This window comes from Cynoglossus semilaevis, chromosome Z (assembly GCF_000523025.1).
Source record: "Cynoglossus semilaevis isolate Cse_v1.0 chromosome Z, Cse_v1.0, whole genome shotgun sequence".
Classification (NCBI taxonomy): domain Eukaryota; kingdom Metazoa; phylum Chordata; class Actinopteri; order Pleuronectiformes; family Cynoglossidae; genus Cynoglossus; species Cynoglossus semilaevis.
The window spans coordinates 953,135-970,281 of record NC_024328.1 but is presented as its reverse complement, the minus strand read 5'-3'; the positions used below and the strand labels follow the sequence as shown (position 1 = coordinate 970,281).

At 36.5% G+C, this 17,147-nt stretch overlaps 2 protein-coding genes across 7 annotated transcripts in view; both read left to right on the top strand.

Moving 5' to 3' along the window:
• LOC103397367 (uncharacterized) overlaps positions 1-10,379 on the top strand; it is a 13,306-nt gene extending 2,927 nt beyond the window's left edge. For 2 of the 5 annotated variants that reach the window (XM_008335602.3, XM_008335603.3), the window contains exons 5-12: positions 1,091-1,250; positions 1,460-1,819; positions 2,376-2,472; positions 3,064-3,377; positions 3,462-3,571; positions 3,986-4,126; positions 4,275-4,380; positions 8,909-10,379. In XM_008335602.3, the coding sequence (XP_008333824.1) occupies positions 1,091-1,250; positions 1,460-1,819; positions 2,376-2,472; positions 3,064-3,377; positions 3,462-3,571; positions 3,986-4,126; positions 4,275-4,380; positions 8,909-9,054 (1,434 nt within the window). In that variant the 3' untranslated portion in view covers positions 9,055-10,379. Of the gene's footprint in view, positions 1-1,090; positions 1,251-1,459; positions 1,820-2,375; positions 2,473-3,063; positions 3,378-3,461; positions 3,572-3,985; positions 4,127-4,274; positions 4,490-8,908 lie in introns of those variants that run through there. The other 3 variants (XM_008335604.3, XM_008335605.3, XM_025053392.1) reach the window with 3 other exon arrangements.
• A 338-nt stretch (positions 10,380-10,717) lies between these two features.
• On the top strand, positions 10,718-15,955 carry gcnt4a (glucosaminyl (N-acetyl) transferase 4a). Of its 2 annotated transcripts, none has more exons than XM_008335601.2 (2): positions 10,718-10,942; positions 11,583-15,955. In XM_008335601.2, exon 2 carries the CDS (start codon positions 11,585-11,587, stop codon positions 12,872-12,874), a length of 1,290 nt encoding a protein of 429 aa, XP_008333823.1. In that variant the 5' UTR covers positions 10,718-10,942; positions 11,583-11,584; the 3' UTR covers positions 12,875-15,955. The 2 variants fall into 2 exon arrangements, with proteins under 2 accessions (XP_008333823.1, XP_024909161.1); XM_025053393.1 differs by having other exon boundaries at positions 10,719-10,939; positions 11,580-15,955.
• The last annotated feature ends 1,192 nt before the right edge of the window (positions 15,956-17,147 follow it).

The following is a 17,147-nucleotide window of genomic DNA, read 5'->3' as shown; positions in this document are numbered from 1 at the left end:
TGGAGCTCAGCCACAGTGATCTTTGGGTTCTTCTTTACCTCTCTCACCAAGGCTCTTCTCCCAGGATTGCTCTGTTTGGCTGGACGACCAGGTCTAGGAAGAGTTCTGGTCGTCCCAAACATCTTCTATTTAAGGATTATGGAGGCCACTGTGCTCTTAGTAACCTTAAGTGCAGAAGATATTTTTTGTAACCTTGGCCAGATCTGTGTCTTGCCACAATTCTATCTCTCAGCTCTTCAGACAGTTCCACTGACCTCATTTGCTCTGACAAGCACTGTGAGCTGTAAGGTCTTATATAGACAGATGTGTGCCTTTCCTAACCAATTTCAATCAGTTTAATTAAACACAGCTGGACTCCAATGAAGGAGTAGAACCATCTCAAGGAGGATCAGAAGAAATGGACAGCATGTGAGTTAAGTATGAGTGTCACAGCAAAGGGTCTGAATACTTATGACCATGTGATATTTCAGTTTATCTTTTTTAATACGTTTGCAAACATTTCTACATTTCAGTTTTTTCTGTCAAGATGGGGTGCTGAGTGTACATTAATGAGAAATAAAATGAACTTTTTTTATTTTAGCAAATGGCTGCAATGAAACAGAGTGACAAATTTAAAGGGGTCTGAATACTTTCCGTACCCACTGTAGATTTAAATGTTTAGTTTTGATTGGCAAATTGATGGTTTGAGATGACTGGAAGAAAAACATATACACGATTACATTTCTGACATGAATTGGACACCTCACATGCTGTAGTTTAAGCAAGAAAACAAAGGGCAGAACTTGGATTCTAAACCAAACCAAGTAAAGAAAAAAAAAGCATTTTTTACCTAAAGCTGGTGGAGTCCTGACTTTATTTCAACAAAAGTTTGGGGAGTAAAAGGTTATTGAGTATAACTACATCCCTGTTTTCTTTAAAAAAAAAAACGTAAATGCTGTAAACGTAAAAAAAAAAAAATACCCACCCTCTTTTAAAAACAGCTTTTTAAAGATCATCCTTGGATCTTTTAAAAACATATGCCTGTACTATTTTATCAGTGTGAGAATATGGTCTGATCTAACTTGCTATGGTCTGAAAATGTTTTGTGTAGGTGGTGAAGCTTTTCCTACAGTCTGGTTCCAGGTTTAGTGACAGAAACATCAGTGGCCTCACTGCACTAGAAGTGGCAGAGAAGAATATCATAGATCTGCTGTCATCTCTCCCAACATTTTCTGGTTTAGAGAAATTATCTGCAGATCAAAAAGAAGCAGGTGACCTACTGTCAACATTGAACGTCAATTCATGTGCATTATTTAGCAGGAAAATATCAGAATGCTTTTAGCTCAAAAAAAAATCACACAACCATATTTCGTGTGGAGTTTTGAAGCAATTGTTTTGAATATGTTGGCATTAGTTCTATCTACTAAAGGACTGGCAACCACTGTATTGATGTACAAGTTGTTTTTGTTGAAATCCCTAGAGACTTCCTGCCAAACACAGCTCTTCTGCAAAACTGGACTAAGATCCCGGCGGAGTTACTTAACAAATGTACCATCGAGGGCGTCAGGTAACACAGAAGTTGCCAGGGAGCCTGGTGACATTCAGCTAGGAAAAAAAGACAGAACAGGCAATGTGAGAGCTCTGTCGTCTCTAAATACTTGTTGTTTTTTTTACCAGAGTGATGTTTTGTGGTGTAACCCAAACTGTTGCTGTATGGAATTTTCTTTTGTTATCCAATTTTACCTGAGACATTTACAGGCCATAACAGTGATTTTGAATGCAATGGAAAGGATCCAGTCAAATATGTCGTCTTGGCCTCTGACAAGTCCAGAGGATGAAGGTACAGCAAACAGAAATTGTTCAGTACAGTCAGTAGGCAATTGTTCTTTTCTTAACAAGGGGGTTGCATCCTGTTAACCCCCCACTTTCACCAATCAGTGTCAGTCTGCTCTGCCCCGACAGAGAGTGGATCACATGTTTACAAAGCTGACTTATTTTGCTAACAAGGAGGACATCCTCCCGTACCCCATATCCTGCCTCAAATCACCTACTATGTACAGATTTTGAAAATAAAAAATCCAAAAAAACTTAAACTCTGTAAAGGTCACTTTTTGACAAACAGATAGAGGTTTGTTTGATGTTTGACTAGATCAGTGTGTCCTGCTACACTGATGTTGTATTTAATCCCCTCTGTGTCCATCAGTAAAAGAAAACAGTAACTAATGTTTCTTTTATTGCGTCAAGGTAAATATAGAATGTCTAAGCATGAAAAATAATACAAATATATTTGTAGGGCATTATTAATCATGCTGTGCAACCAAAAACCCCAAACTAAATGAATACAATGAATAATAATTCCTTGTCACTAATTCAAGATGTGATGTCTTACCTACCAGGGAGATATTATCACAGTCTAACACAGATTGAAGGTGTACTGAATAAGGTGCTCACCACACAGCATTTGGGGATGGATAAAGTTGCCCAGAAATCACGGTCAGTTCACAAAGAATCACAAAAGATCACCACTCTCAAAAAATTGTTTATTCTGTTATACCATTTATTATAAACCTGTGCTGTTTCTAGTAAATGTTGTGAAAATACTGATGTCAATTTTATCTTTGAAAACATTTTTTTGTGCAAAGATTAGGAACGTAGTTGTTAGTTAAGCAGTGCAATTAAGATATGTTTTTAAATTCAGCAAGAGGTTGGCCAAAACGTGTCAGAAAAGCTGTGCTCAGTCTGTTTGTCTTTCTTCTGCTAACCATTTTAAATGATCATTATTTGTTAAAAAGGTTTCTTAAAGAAGTAATTTAAGAATGAGAAAGATATTGTTCTAGCTGTTTACACGGTAGAATTATATAGTAATTATTTTTAACTTTTTTTCCCTAAAATATACATAAAATATAAATGATAGAAACAGTATATATATATTTTTGTATCGTATAATGAAGACTGATGTGGCCCTCAGCTCATTTGGTTTGATTTCACATGTCATGTGTTGAATTGTTGATTTTATTGCCACCTCTATGAATATTCCTTGAAACTAAATGGAAATAAAACTGCAACATTTTGTTTCTGTTTCAGGGGTTTGTCTGGTGTCAGGAAGTTGATGTGGAAAAATCAACTTGCGTCCCTTGTATCACATCAGAGGAATTTGGTGAAAATCCTGGAGAAGCAGATGCAATTAATAGAGACCTATGTAAACCTGACGGCCAAGACTTCAAGTCAGTTGGTCCACCATCAAAACTGTGTTGTAGTAGAAGAGCAGCCAGATCACTTCTCTACACAAATCTCCCCTAAACCAGGAAAAGAGCGAGGGACCTATCCACACAGTGGTCAGTTTAGACAAAACCCTCCCAGAATAATCGCTGACAAGAGAACTACCTTGTGCACTAATGGTCAGTACAAGGTTGGCAGCAGCTCTCAACACAGTTCCCCACAACCAGGAAATACCTCCCAACACATCTGCTTTCGAATTGCAGGAAAGAATGTGCTGATAGAGTCACAATGTAACAAGAACAGCACATCTCTCCTGAAGCTTATCAAAAGTGGAGTCATGCCACGTGGAGGTGCATTAAGGATGTGGATCAGGGTGGGACAATGTAGTTGTTTTCACTGAGCCGTTTCTGATGTATCTACTGTTTAGACTCCAAACAGAGGAACTCTGTACATGCTCTGGTAATGCTAGAGAACATAGGTCTGTGTAGTGCTGGTCACTTGAACATTACTTAACAGTCATTTTAATTATTTAATTTTCTTTGCCGATTGTGAGACTAAAAAGTACAAGAAGTTCTGAACTTTACGAGAGAAGAACTAAAGTTAGAAATAACTAGCTAATAACTAAATGTCATGCTTATTGTGCATGACATTTGAGACTGAGTTTCAAAACCCAGACAACTTACTCAAGTTGAAATGTCAACATCTTGTTGTTTAAATTAATGGCCAGTTTGATTTGCAGTTTTCTGCATGTTAAAACATGAGAATCATTATTTTCTTACCTCTGCAGGAAAGGTGGCACTACGCCCATGTGGATAATGATGGCTCAATAAGAGACAAGGAGGGTAAGATACACCTGACTCCAGAACAATGGGTAGAGTCTATCTTTGGGAACAACATCCCTATCTCATCACAGTACGCCAGGGACAGGGTGAGACATCTTTTCTATACAAGTTTATTGAAATTCATTCACAAAGCATTACAGGACAATATTAAAACCAAGCATCCTCAAATGTGCTCTAAAATACATACTGCATTAAATGGTGAAAGTCTGCCAGAGATGTTTTTCCTGTATACAGGTGCTGTTCAGAGGAAAGCATTTGTCTCATTATTTGTCCAGCTTGGAGTCTAATGAAAACACATCACAGACATACCCTGCTTCCTCTCAGAGAAGCCTTGACACTGGTATGTTTTCACACTGGGTTAAGCATTAATGTGCCATAAAAGAAACAGACAGATTATTATATAGCCCTACTCTTTATACCACCATTATTAGTATACAGTTTATGCATAACAGAAGACACTTTAAAGGTTACACAGGTAATGTGTGCTACAATATCTCTTTTCTTTGACTTTTGTTTTAATGTTCAGCCCAAAAAAATCCAGTAGGTTGAACTTATTTTTTTCTGAATCATATCCATAGGGAAGGTAATTGCTATGTATTTATATAAGGCATTTTTATAAGGCATCTAAAATATCCTAAAAAAATGCAATACTTTTATGAGAAACATAGATACATTTTTGAAAAAATAATTTCATCATAATTTTTCACCAACTGCCTAACATGACATGTGAAATTAGATTTTGTCATTAATTTAAAAAAAGAAAATCTACATTTTTTTTCCAATTGCTCTAATTTGCTGAGAAACACGCAAAAAAAAAGATTGTTTTTATTTATTTTTTTGCCCAAAATGTTCAATATAATATTTCACCATCTGACCAATATGACAAATATTACTGGATATTACTCAAATATTACTGGAACCCCTCCTCCCCAAAAAAAAGTTTCTCCAAATGCTCGAGGTTAGTGAGCAACATGCAGAAAAGATACAATTTTGAATTTAATCATAAATTTGCATCATCTGACCAACATGACATGCAAAGATTAGGATTTTACCAAAAAATTAAAGAAAAAGTATTTTTCTAAATATTTACTCAAAATGCTCTAATTTAATGTGAAGCATGCAGAAAAGATAACATTTAAAAAGATTTTTCCAAGAATTTTTATCATAATTTTTCACAATCTGACCAACATTACATGCAAAATCAGGATTTCCAAAAGAATTCCGAAGAATTTCATCAAATGCTTTCATTTGATGAGAAATATGCAGAAAAGTTAAAATTAAAAACAATTCCAAACATTTTCATCATTTTTCATGACATGCAAAAGTTAGATTTTTCCAATAATGCCAAAATGTTTTTTTTTTTTTTTTTGAAAAATTGTCAAAATGTTTTAATTTGATGAGGAACAAGTAGAAAAGTTTAAATTCCAAAAATGATCTTCAAAGTTTTTCACCTCTGACCAACATGAATATTGAATTGACTTGAAAATCCCAGAAATTGCTTAAAATGCAAGTTTATGCCCCAAAACATGCTGCCAAGTGAATAATTTGTGTTAAAAACTACAAAAACATTATATCTGAACATGTCAAAATATCACCAAAAACCAGTAAGAGTTTGATACATTGGGGTACAGCCTCAAATTGATAAAGTGAATTTTGTTTTTGAGTGAGACCTTAAACTGACATTGATTTGCCTCTTTTAGGTGGCTTGAATACATTTAGCTGCTGATGAGATCTGCAGCTAAAAGTATTCAGCAATCACACACACTTATTTTAACAGAATCTTAGGATTGATATTTACGGAGCCCCTATAGGGACATGGGGGTGGGGGGAGACGTATCTCGTACTCACGAGAAACCTTAGGTTAAGCACAGGCAGTTGTGCTTCCTGTGCCTACGCCCCTAGGCTGTTTCTTTCTTTCATGACTTGTAATCCATTATTGTTTTTATGTATTATATTATTATATATTTTTCTAATCCAATCTCGCGACATTAAAAATGTTTTAATTTCCAATATTTTCATTATTTTTGTGAAATATAATCATTTTCTAGCCTAAAAGGGAAAAGCTGTATTTAAATAAACTGTTGTTGTTGTTTCGACTGTACATATTTAACCTTCACGAACCTCCCTACACTGTTATCAACAGTAGAACAACAACAACAGTGCCCTCCTGTGTCTAACTGAGGTATCCTACATTAATTAAATGCTCACCATATATACAGTACATATGTCACACATGACATGCCAGTATCTTAAATTTCCCAACTGTACATGCTTATTTTTATGTATTAGCCTGTATGTATGTGTGGCAAAATGTCTTACATTTTTTCCCTTTTAGGCTAGATTATTATTATCTTTCACAAAAATAATGAAAATATTAAATTTAATTTCACAAGATTGGATTAAAAAAATCTGCGATGTACTGAGGAAGCGAAAGTAGAACCACGATAAAGAGAGGGACCACTGAACGTGAAAGTTATCACATAATTACATGAAACTTGTTACGAAATAATGTGAAACTTATCACGAAATATATAAAAATAATAATGGATTATACGTCATGAAAGAAAGAAAGAGCCTAGGGCCATGCGCCCAGAAAGCACAACTGCCTGTGCTTAACCTAAGGTTTCTCGTGAGCTCATGATATACTTTCTTGTGCTCACGAGATGCGTTTCTTTCTTTTTTCCCCCCCATGTTTCTTCAGGGGCTCCGTATTTAGGGGCTCTGTAGATATTAATAATATGAGTAATAAAGAAGTTGCAGTACAATTAATTTGTGGCTATAAGGGATTTTCTTACATGCGTTTAATATTCAGGTTCGAGTCCACCAGCTGCCAAGTCACCACTGAGGTGCTCCGAGCATGGCACTGTTCACTTTGGTGATGTGTTAAAAGCAGAGGTCATATTTCGTAGTGTGCAATGGTGTGTTGTGTCACAATGACAAGTAGTTCACTTTCCAGAGTACCAGATGAAGAAAAGCATCACAAAATACATTCATATGGAATCTGTATCCCATAAGATGTGTATATAGCTGTTGTTAAAATATAAATAGTTGGATGTACAGTTAGGAAGTGCCCTTTTCTGGAAATTAGCACTTTTTTATTACCGTAAATAAATACAGATTTTAAAAGCATACATAATGTGTGTAAATATATTACTTTTCTATGGTTAAAAATCCTCGAAAAGACTTGAAGCTGCAGGACTTTGAACACAAAAGAGCATAGCTACGTATTTTAAGTCAAATTAGTGCATTTCTATTACTTTTTAAGTTACTTTTGCTGTATAATATTTTACCATCCAAACTTTGTGATCCAAAGTTGGCGTACCAAAAACGTATATTTTTTCTGAATTTTAACTTTGAAAATGGACATAACTAAGTATTTTAAGGCAAATGACTGCATTTTAGTCATTTTTGAAGACCTTTTTTTTAAAAGTCATTTCAGGAATTTATTAGTATAGTATTTAACTGTGATCAAAAGTTGTCGAACCAAAAATGTATACTTTTTCTGAATTTTCACAACAGAAATGGACGGAGCTGTGTATTTTAATGCAAATGAGTGTATTTCTAGTCTACATTTTTCAGAAACATTTATTTTTGAAGACTTTTTCAGAATGTTACTTGTATAATTTATTACTGTGATCAATTGTTGATGTACCGACAAAGTATATTTGTTCTGAATTTTAAACATATAAAAGTGTAAAGCCATGTAATTTAAGGAAAATTAATGCATTCTTATTTATTTCTGAGAAACCTTTTTCAGAATCTTATTACTATAGTTTATGGCTGTTATCAACGGTCAATGCTGAATTTTAACCATAAAAAAGGACTATTTTTAAAAATTTCTAAAAAGCTATTTATTTTAAGGCAAATACAGAGAGTTAAAAGTACTTTATCTAGTTAAACTATATTTTGTTATGAAAAAAATACAGTACTTTTGGCACAGTATGTCTACCAGTTGTGTTCTGTTAAGGCGCATTAAATATTAAGAAATTATTTGTAAATACCTGTATGCAGTTGTGGCTTGTGAAATCCACTTAGAAAAAAAGTCTATTTCTTAAAACTTAAAACTTTTTTTTTTTAGGTAATGCGATCCCTTGTAATCCTAGTAACTTTTATAGTGTAGTATTTCAGTTTCTAACACAGTTAATTTTTGGGAGATGTGACTAGTAAGTATAACTAATTACTATTTTGTCAACACTGGTGAAAAGCCACCAGAAACCGTTCAGTGAACACAGTTCTTATCATCAGATCTAAATGTCTAAAACGTATTAAGCTGATTGACTTTATTATTAATAACATTACCAGTATTAGCAGTAACGGAAGCAGGATCAGACCCTGATACAGTATCCAGTTGTTCTAAGACAATTACTTATGTTTAAATAAGTTCACATTATTTTTTCTGTTTTCTATTGTTATCCATGTCACACGGAGATCAAGTGACTTCATATGCTACCGCCACATGTCCTTCCAAAATATTCCTTGCCCTTTTCTGCCATCCTGCAAAAAATATTTTAGATCTGCCACTATGGAGAAATGCTTTGGTGAGACATGTGGACATAAGCACAGCAACTCTTGCCTCCTTAGTATGACATACAACATATATTTAACCAACTTCATAGCTGCCTTGCCAATATCCAAGTTAGAATGAAACCAAATCTGAACACAGCCCTGTCTCCACTGACCGCAGCTTCTCAGAGTCCGACCTTTGACATTTCCTTCAGAGCAAGTTTTACACAACCAGATACCAGGCTGTTACTGAAGTCTTTTTAGGATCAATATTTAACCAACTCTGTCTTATACATACCTTTGGTCAGATTGTATGTGTCAAACCTGTTTGAAATGTGTCTGAAAGATCTCTGGTGTGTTTTCAGAGGCAGACAGTCTGACTTGTCTCATGAAGATCAACATGATTCATTTAGTGGACAATGAGGAAATGTTGCCAAATGCTGTAATGGACTACCACTGGGAGAAGCTGCTAAAGACAGACTATTCAGTCACCAAAGATTGGGACAGCTGAAGATCAAAACAATTTCTTCACATTTAGACTATTGCATGTGTGACTCATTATTATCAGACAGTAACCTGTTTTTTCATCAAAAGTGCTTTTACATTGACAAGCAGCAGGATGAAACACATAGACTTTAGAGGCGTGTTCAGGTAAAACCAGTTTCATTGCCAAATATCATCATCGTCAGAGCACAACGTCTGCTTGTTCTTTCTTTGTATTGAGTTTAGTTCTGTAAAAATAAAAAGCAGACACCTAGTGGGTTTAGTTATATTAGCTTTTAGGCTCATATTTAACTGTCTCATATGTGTAGAATATTTTTTGTTGATGTGTGGCACCACTGTGGCCTAGATAAGTTTGCAGTGTTTCATGTCTATTCTATTCTATATGGACCAAACAAAAACATTTAACTATGCTTGACATTTGCCTTAATTGTATTGTTGGTTTGTTTTGTTACATGGCCAGTTCTGCTGACTTCTACTGTTTACTGTTAACTTCTAACTCTTAACTTTACTACTTTACTCCTTTCATTTTAGACTTTCTGTGTTGAAATACACATTGTTGTGTGTTTTAGGTCTAATTAAAATGTGCAGACCATGTGTGATTACAAGGACTTTTTTTGGGGGTTGGGGGGTTGTTTTTTGCACTACACAGATGCAGTTCATTTCAAATAATTTATGCCCTCCCTGAAAGACGTAATCAAGATTTTCTGGCATTTCTGAATGGATTTTGCTTTGCAGGATTTAATTCAAATACACAAAGTAAATAGTTTTATTGGCCTTTGACTCATAATTAAAGTCTGTACTGTCTTAGGTGTATAGTAACCATAAACTAAAACGTCTGTACATTTCAAATTTGAACCTTTCCCTCCTAAAAACACACACACAACTCCTCATGCATTTACATACAAGCAGATGCAAATGGACATGAAGTATTAAGTAAAGTATGAATAACAGTCACACAAAGACGGCTACTCCAGTTCTATCTCACTGCTATATGTTGTTATCGAGCAGAAAATGCATCATAATAATGCTCATAGTCTTAGCTATAAAGTTTGGCTATTTACTTTCCTTGCTTAATTGGTTGCAAACTCAGCAATAAAATCTTTGTACTCCAGTTTGGATGCAGTGTCCTTTTTCTATAGATAACAGGGCAAAAGCCCGCACTGTGACATGGAGGTGTGCATATTCGAAAAGTCTCAATTCTTGGACGAGATCAGGTGCATTTCTAAGTCCTGAAAATTTCTCATGGTTGTTCAACGTCATAATTTGTTGGATTTGTTTTAATGCGACATTGACACAGGCATGTCAACAAATCATAGGTGATTAATGTAGTTGTAAAAACAAAAAACAAAACAAAAACAGCAGGACTGCAGGTGCAAGGCCCCCTGGTGGCGTGAGGCTCTATATTACTGTACAGTTTGAACTAACTGTTCGACGGCTCTGCAGGTAGTTTAAAACTTCTACCAATGTGTGTCATTGTTGCTTCTTTTTAGTGTCGGGGCTTCAAAAACATTAATTTACGAGCTGCTTTTATCATGGATTGGGTTAAAGATTGACGAGTGACAGGCTGCTACAGTAGGTGTGGGTGGACTCTACGGGCTGGTGGGCGGACTGTCGCCCGTCGTTCCCTCAACTCTGGAACGTAAACTGCAGCCGGACTGCAGTCTACGTTCCAGTACGCGATGACACCTAGGGATTTAGTTGATAGGAGCCGCAACGTGATAACTTTTTAGTTTAGTTTTTTGTTTAGTTTTGTATTTCTTGTAACTAATTTATGCTTCTTTTTATCAAGTGGAAGTCTGTGGACCAGGCGTGGTTTTGATGACATGTCTCTGAGTGTGAGGAGTCTGTTGGAGCAGGGAGAAGAAGACACGCTCCAGGACAACACCATAAAGCTATATATATATTCATTAATATTTATTAAAGAACTTTGTTCTAAAGTGGACCATTGCAGTAAAAAAGTAAAATGATTGGGCAGTAAGCAAAATGACAAAAAGACATTAAACTTCTACAAAACAGTTAGGTATGGCATCCCAAATTCAAACTGCTTGAAAAAACGTCTTTCATAGACTGTACCTCAACAAAAAATGCAAAAATGTGTAAAAGTTAAGTAAGTTAGTTTTAATATAACTAGAAGTTAGCTCAGAATTGTCTTCAAGCTCACCAGAATAGTATCAGTAACAGCTTTGAGATAGCAAAGAAAGGAAGCTCAACAGGACACAGGAGCAGCTGTTGATAAACTTAAGACGGAGTTTAAAATCTATAAAACAGATTAACTTCAGTGTACAGAAGTTTACTGTCCCCATGATAAAAACTTGTATTTGTATTTTATTTGTATAAATGTGTGCTCTAATGTACAAGAGAGTAAGTGGTTTAAACTAAAATGTATTTTATCAATGGACCCTCATCATAATTAAACTCAATTACAGCTAACTGTGTTGATTAAAGAATTAAGATGCTGTAATAATATTTAAGGTTATTTTTTGCAACAACCAGATTGTAAAATCATTAAACAAATCAATTGTTTCTCTGCTTCCAGAATGAAAAGACAATGTTCTCAGTACACACATAGATTGAGACACAGGTGCCTGCTGATTTTGATGTGTCTTCTGGCTGTTTGTTTACTGAAGCTGGTCTACATCAAAGTGACCCTGACGGTCAGTATCTTTATTGATCCTTATGGAATCACCGTCGACACACCCAGGCTTCACAACAAGTACAACATCAACTGCACCGCCATATATGAGCTGGACCCTGTAGAAGTCGGCAAAGCCCTGGAGATTAGGCGTAAAGCAATCGTAGACGTGGACGACAAGCGCATCGAGAGTTTAACTTCAGACTGTCACACTTTTATTAAGAGCAGAGCTTATGATGATATTCCAGTGACAGAAGCAGAGCGGAGCTTCCCGTTGGCTTACTCCTTGGTGGTTCACAAAAGTGCACCCATGGTGGAGCGCATCCTTCATGCCATCTATGCGCCTCACAACATATACTGCCTTCACTATGATCAGAAGTCATCTCCATCCTTCATTAGGACCATGAAAAACTTGGCGCGCTGTATTCCCAATGTCTTCATCACCTCTAAACTGGAGTCTGTAGAATATGCCCACATCACTAGGCTTTACGCTGACCTCAATTGCCTCTCTGACCTGCTGAAGTCAGAGGTCAAGTGGAAGTATGTTATCAACATGTGTGGCCAGGACTTCCCTCTGAAGTCAAACTCGGAGTTAGTGACGGAGTTAACACGACTGAATGGCAGTAACATGCTGGAGACCAGTCGACCCACTGAACTCAAGAAACAACGCTTCCTCTTCCAGCACCAGCTGAGAAACGTGCCCTACGAGTACAATCGCATTCCAGTCAAGACCTCCGTGGCTAAAGCGGGTCCTCCTCATGGTTTGGAGATGTTCATTGGCAGTGCATATTTCGTCCTGTCTCGGGACTTTGTGAATTACATCAGCAGCAGCCTAGTCGCCAGGGACCTTCTGCTGTGGTCTGTTGACACATACTCTCCAGATGAACACTTTTGGGCCACACTGGTCAGGTTGCCTGGGGTACCAGGTCATATCCCAAGGTCAGACCCAGATATAACAGATCTGACCAGTAAGACACGGCTTGTGAAGTGGAACTACTTAGAAGGGAAGCTTTATCCCGCGTGCACAGGAACACACATGCGCAGTGTTTGTATCTATGGAGCTGCTGAACTTCGCTGGCTCCTCAACTACGGCCACTGGTTTGCAAACAAATTTGACCCAAAAGTGGACCCTATCCTGATCGGATGTTTGGAAGAGAAGCTATTTGAAAAACAACAATCCAACGCAATATCATAACAAGGCTACGTCCGTTCATAAACGTTTTCATTCAACCTTAGGTTTCCATTGTTTTTTTGGCTGACATGGAATTTGTACAAATTGATTAAAAGGTGAAATAAAGCAGTGTATTGACTAAGGTTGACTTCCTAATTTATATTTTTAATCTTAAATATGGTAAAATAATTTTATTCCATACCCCGTTAAGTCTGTGTACCTGGTGTCATCTGTCTGTCAGTTTATTTGGTGTCCATAGATAATTTTTTATTATTTATACCATTATTTTTGAACCAACAGCCTGATCTGAAATACATATTAAAGTGTTGTTCTAAATCAACATCAACCTTTGTGTTTTAATGACATTATACAAGTAGTTTTACAAAATATATTTTACAAACTATCAAGGCTAAATGTTACACACTACGATAAAAAGTGCTATTTATTATGTCAGTAGACACAAGTTGAAATATTTTAGTACATTTTACAATCTGTTTTTTTTTTTTTCAAAATACATTCTTGATTAGTTATTGTATTTGCCAACTTTAATGTTGTGTGGATACATTTTTAACTTACCATTCTATCGTTGATTTCTACTACAACTGCACATTGTGTTCTTTGGTATCTTCTGCAGTTTCACTGTCTTTGCTGTTTGGACTTGGCCTGGTCTTTCTCTTCTGAAGGACAAAGGTTTAAAAGTACATGAACACTTATAATCTCTCATTTCTCTTTGTTTATCTTAAGAAGATAAACAACTTCTTAACAGTAACATGACCTGCAACATGTGGCCTAGTGACAGGATCAGATCTGTAGGGCTCGAGAGATTATTGCTCCATTTATTTAAACAAAAAATGACTCTCTTCCCCCAGGCCCATCATTTAGAGTTATATATGGAAAACAAACACACAAAAACTAACAAAAACCTGTCCTCTTACCTTAGTTTCAAACTGTCTATTTGGTTTATGTCTATTAGGCCCAACTAGTTCTCCACCTGGGTAAATTATGTGACTTATTACATATGTGCCCATGAACAGTAAAAGCCTTTCATCTAGACAGTCTAAATATCATACAAACAAACTGTGTCAAATATCTGCCAACAAACCATCCTAAAACTATATCAATTTGCTGCTAGTTTTGAAAAATTACCACATTTATGCTGCGCTCCATTAATTGACGGCAATCAATCCCTACTGTTAATGAACTAAATGTACAGTCGATATGCATCGTGTTAAACCTTTCTAAACGACTATTCACCAATTATTTCCTACTGTAAACACTGCAGCCCGGGTTGTTGATGAGTAGTGGTCCAACTGGCTGAAACTAGACCTGGTCATTGTTAATAGAGAGGTAATGTGAGACAAGGATGTAGTAGTGTTGGAGCAGGAGCAGATGCACCTGCAGGAGCAGGTGGTCACAGGATGCACAGCATCCACTTTCTGTATGTTTGGCTGAAGTCGCCTATTGCAGAAGGTCTTAAAGGAACACAGTAGAGTGTCAAATGACTCAAGCACTTCAGTGTTATTATGATGTACAGCTATGGAAACTGAAGCACTCAAATAGACTTTGACATTTTTCATGCTTGTTATAAACAAAGTATGATGTAAAAGAATACTAATACTGAAATACCGAATGGTCTCAGTAGGAAACAAGAAAGCCCAGTTCCCAGTTATATTACTTCTTAAGATTCCAGGCCAAAGATGCCAGTGGAATGATACATGTTCTTAGCTTAAGTTTTTTTGGCAAACATAGAGTAATGTTTAGGCTGTATTTTTTACATTTTATTTTGATACTTCACTTCTAACGCTGCCTATTTTTGCTATTTGCAGATGGTGTTGCCAAGTATTGTTAAGCTAATTTTGACCAAACCTGAAAAGTTTGGCTATTCAGTGATTCATTTTATCATACAATTTCACTCAGTTGGCCTGAAAACTGTTCACTTACTGATAATAATTTGTCTTGATTTCATGAAATTGAAAGTGTGAACCTCCAAAAATCCACACATATTGGCTGTATACATTTAGCCTTTCAGCAGTATGATCACCACAGTAAACTTTTGCCATTTCTTGCCCCAGGTCATGTCATTGTGTTACTTGTCCTTATGAAAACCTAGTTAAACATTTTATGAGCAACAAAGGTGTAGCTGTACATTACACAGCTTCAAACCTTTTATCAGGTTTTTCACATCCAGTCCCACACATTTCTGACCCTTCAGTCCTTCCTCAAAATGTCCTTAGTTTGTAATTAGCCCAGGCTTCCATGGCTGAAAGAACCACAGGGTCTAGAAATTCAACACAGGTATCACCAAGTTGGATATAGTGACTGCACTCTTGGTTCACTTCTCCTGAATATTTCCTGCTCCTCACAATCAACTCAATTCATGGCTGCACTGCAGGGCAGGCGAGGTTAGAAAGGACAGGTGAAATTTGAATACGAATCCTCTGCCCCTCCTCGCATGTCTATCCATCCACAGGTATACAATGAACAATAAGCTTCATTCTTTTACTGAGGTTTGGTATTTTGAACACAGTCCAAGTCAAGTGATTTATTTTTTCCTTACACCTTGCCACATTAAGAGCTTTTCAAAGAGGTTTGGCTGACTGCATAAACACACAAGTTCCATGTGTTCAGTGTTTCTTACATTTTTTCTAACATCAATGGAATTGAAAACCCAATAGACGATTGGTTAAATAAAACGTTTGGAAAATGGAAAACGATAATAATCTCTATATTCACCACATTGATTATTGTGATTGCACTGTTTGCTTTCTGTGGATGTTGTTGTATAAGAAACATGGCAGAACGAGTCCTTGAGAACGCAGTCGCAGCTTTCATCTTTGAAACCGACTATCAAAGACTAACAGGACAAGACCCAGACCACAATGGTCCTGATGGTGACGCGAAGATTGTTGACACTCGTGTACGATTCCAATGTTGAAAATCTGTTCGAAGTGACATTGTGATGACAAACTTGTGATGTGTTAACTTTGATAAACAGGAGGGAAATGTAAATTGAATTTATAGTTAGTGTGGTGAACCATAATCTGTTATCTAAGTGTGTTAAATAATGGTCTACTTGACAGGAGTAGGTACTCCTAAAAGGTTTTTTACAATGTAGGTCCATAAAGGATGAGGTCTGTTTCTCATCAAGTATGGGAATCGGATGAACTTTGCCCAAAGAGTACATACATAATGTAAAAACAACTGCTCAGTACTTATGTAACTTTCTCAATAAAAGGAGCTGCAGTCCTCATACACTTTGGGACTTAGGTGAGCTAACGCTGTGAAACTGTTGGTCTCTCTGCTCCCCCTCACAGTGAGTAAAAAGTACAACGTTGTCAGGTGTGGTTCTTTTCAGGTCATTCTATCTGTGGCAGATAGATGACAATAGTGGTGACTGAATAACGTAATTTTCAGCACCATCAATTTACAACAAGTCTTTTTAATACATTAAACTGATTATAAATCAACCTTCAAACTGTTGTATTAGGGAATCATGAGGGAAGTACACAGGGTATGCGTGAAATTCATTTTCACTGATTCAGGCAGTTTAGTCACTTCAGAATAAGAGTTAGTATAGTCCTTTTTTGAGTACTGTATGTTGTTGAAAAGATGTCCAATGTTGGATGTTATTTCTTATTCATAAATAGACAGCTCCTCAACCGATAACTTACTGGGAGAGAAAAGTGTTCCTAGAGCACAGGTCTATGAGTATAAAGCAGACCTTGTCTGTACAGACAGTCACCGCTTCAGAACGACACCTTCGTGCATGAGCTAAATACCTGGAATAACACAGTTCTGTAAGATTTCCCACACACCCCTCACTGGGTTCCTGGAGTAGTGACGCCCAGTTCATATTTTCCGTCTGCTCTGGACTCTGTGACGACTCTCATCTGGGCATTCGTCTGCAGCCTTATAAATAGCAGCAAAAGACTCTGGAAGACACAGAAAGAACACATCAAAATTATTCTAAAGGAACGCTGTGCTGCATGAGATAAAAATGAAAATGACAAAACAACAGACACTAGTTTTGGAAAATAAACTATATGAATATGTGTTTGCCTTTATTAGCAAACACATATTCATATATTAGCCTTTATTAGCATGTATGGAAATCACGTTTCAATACATGGAAAATAATCTTACTAATACAGTAGCATACCATTTCAGGGTTGCTATTATGGCATATAAGATGGTACCATTTTTATTGTAACCCAATTGATCAATATTATCTACTGCTCAATCCTTTACAGGGTCATGGGGTGTTGGGGCCAATCCAAAGAGTCAACAGGCAGTGTGG

What these genes read in the sequence shown, in the direction of transcription:
- gcnt4a (XM_008335601.2), top strand. Translation starts at nt 11,585, where the DNA reads ATGAAAAGACAATGTTCTCAGTACACACATAGATTGAGACACAGGTGC.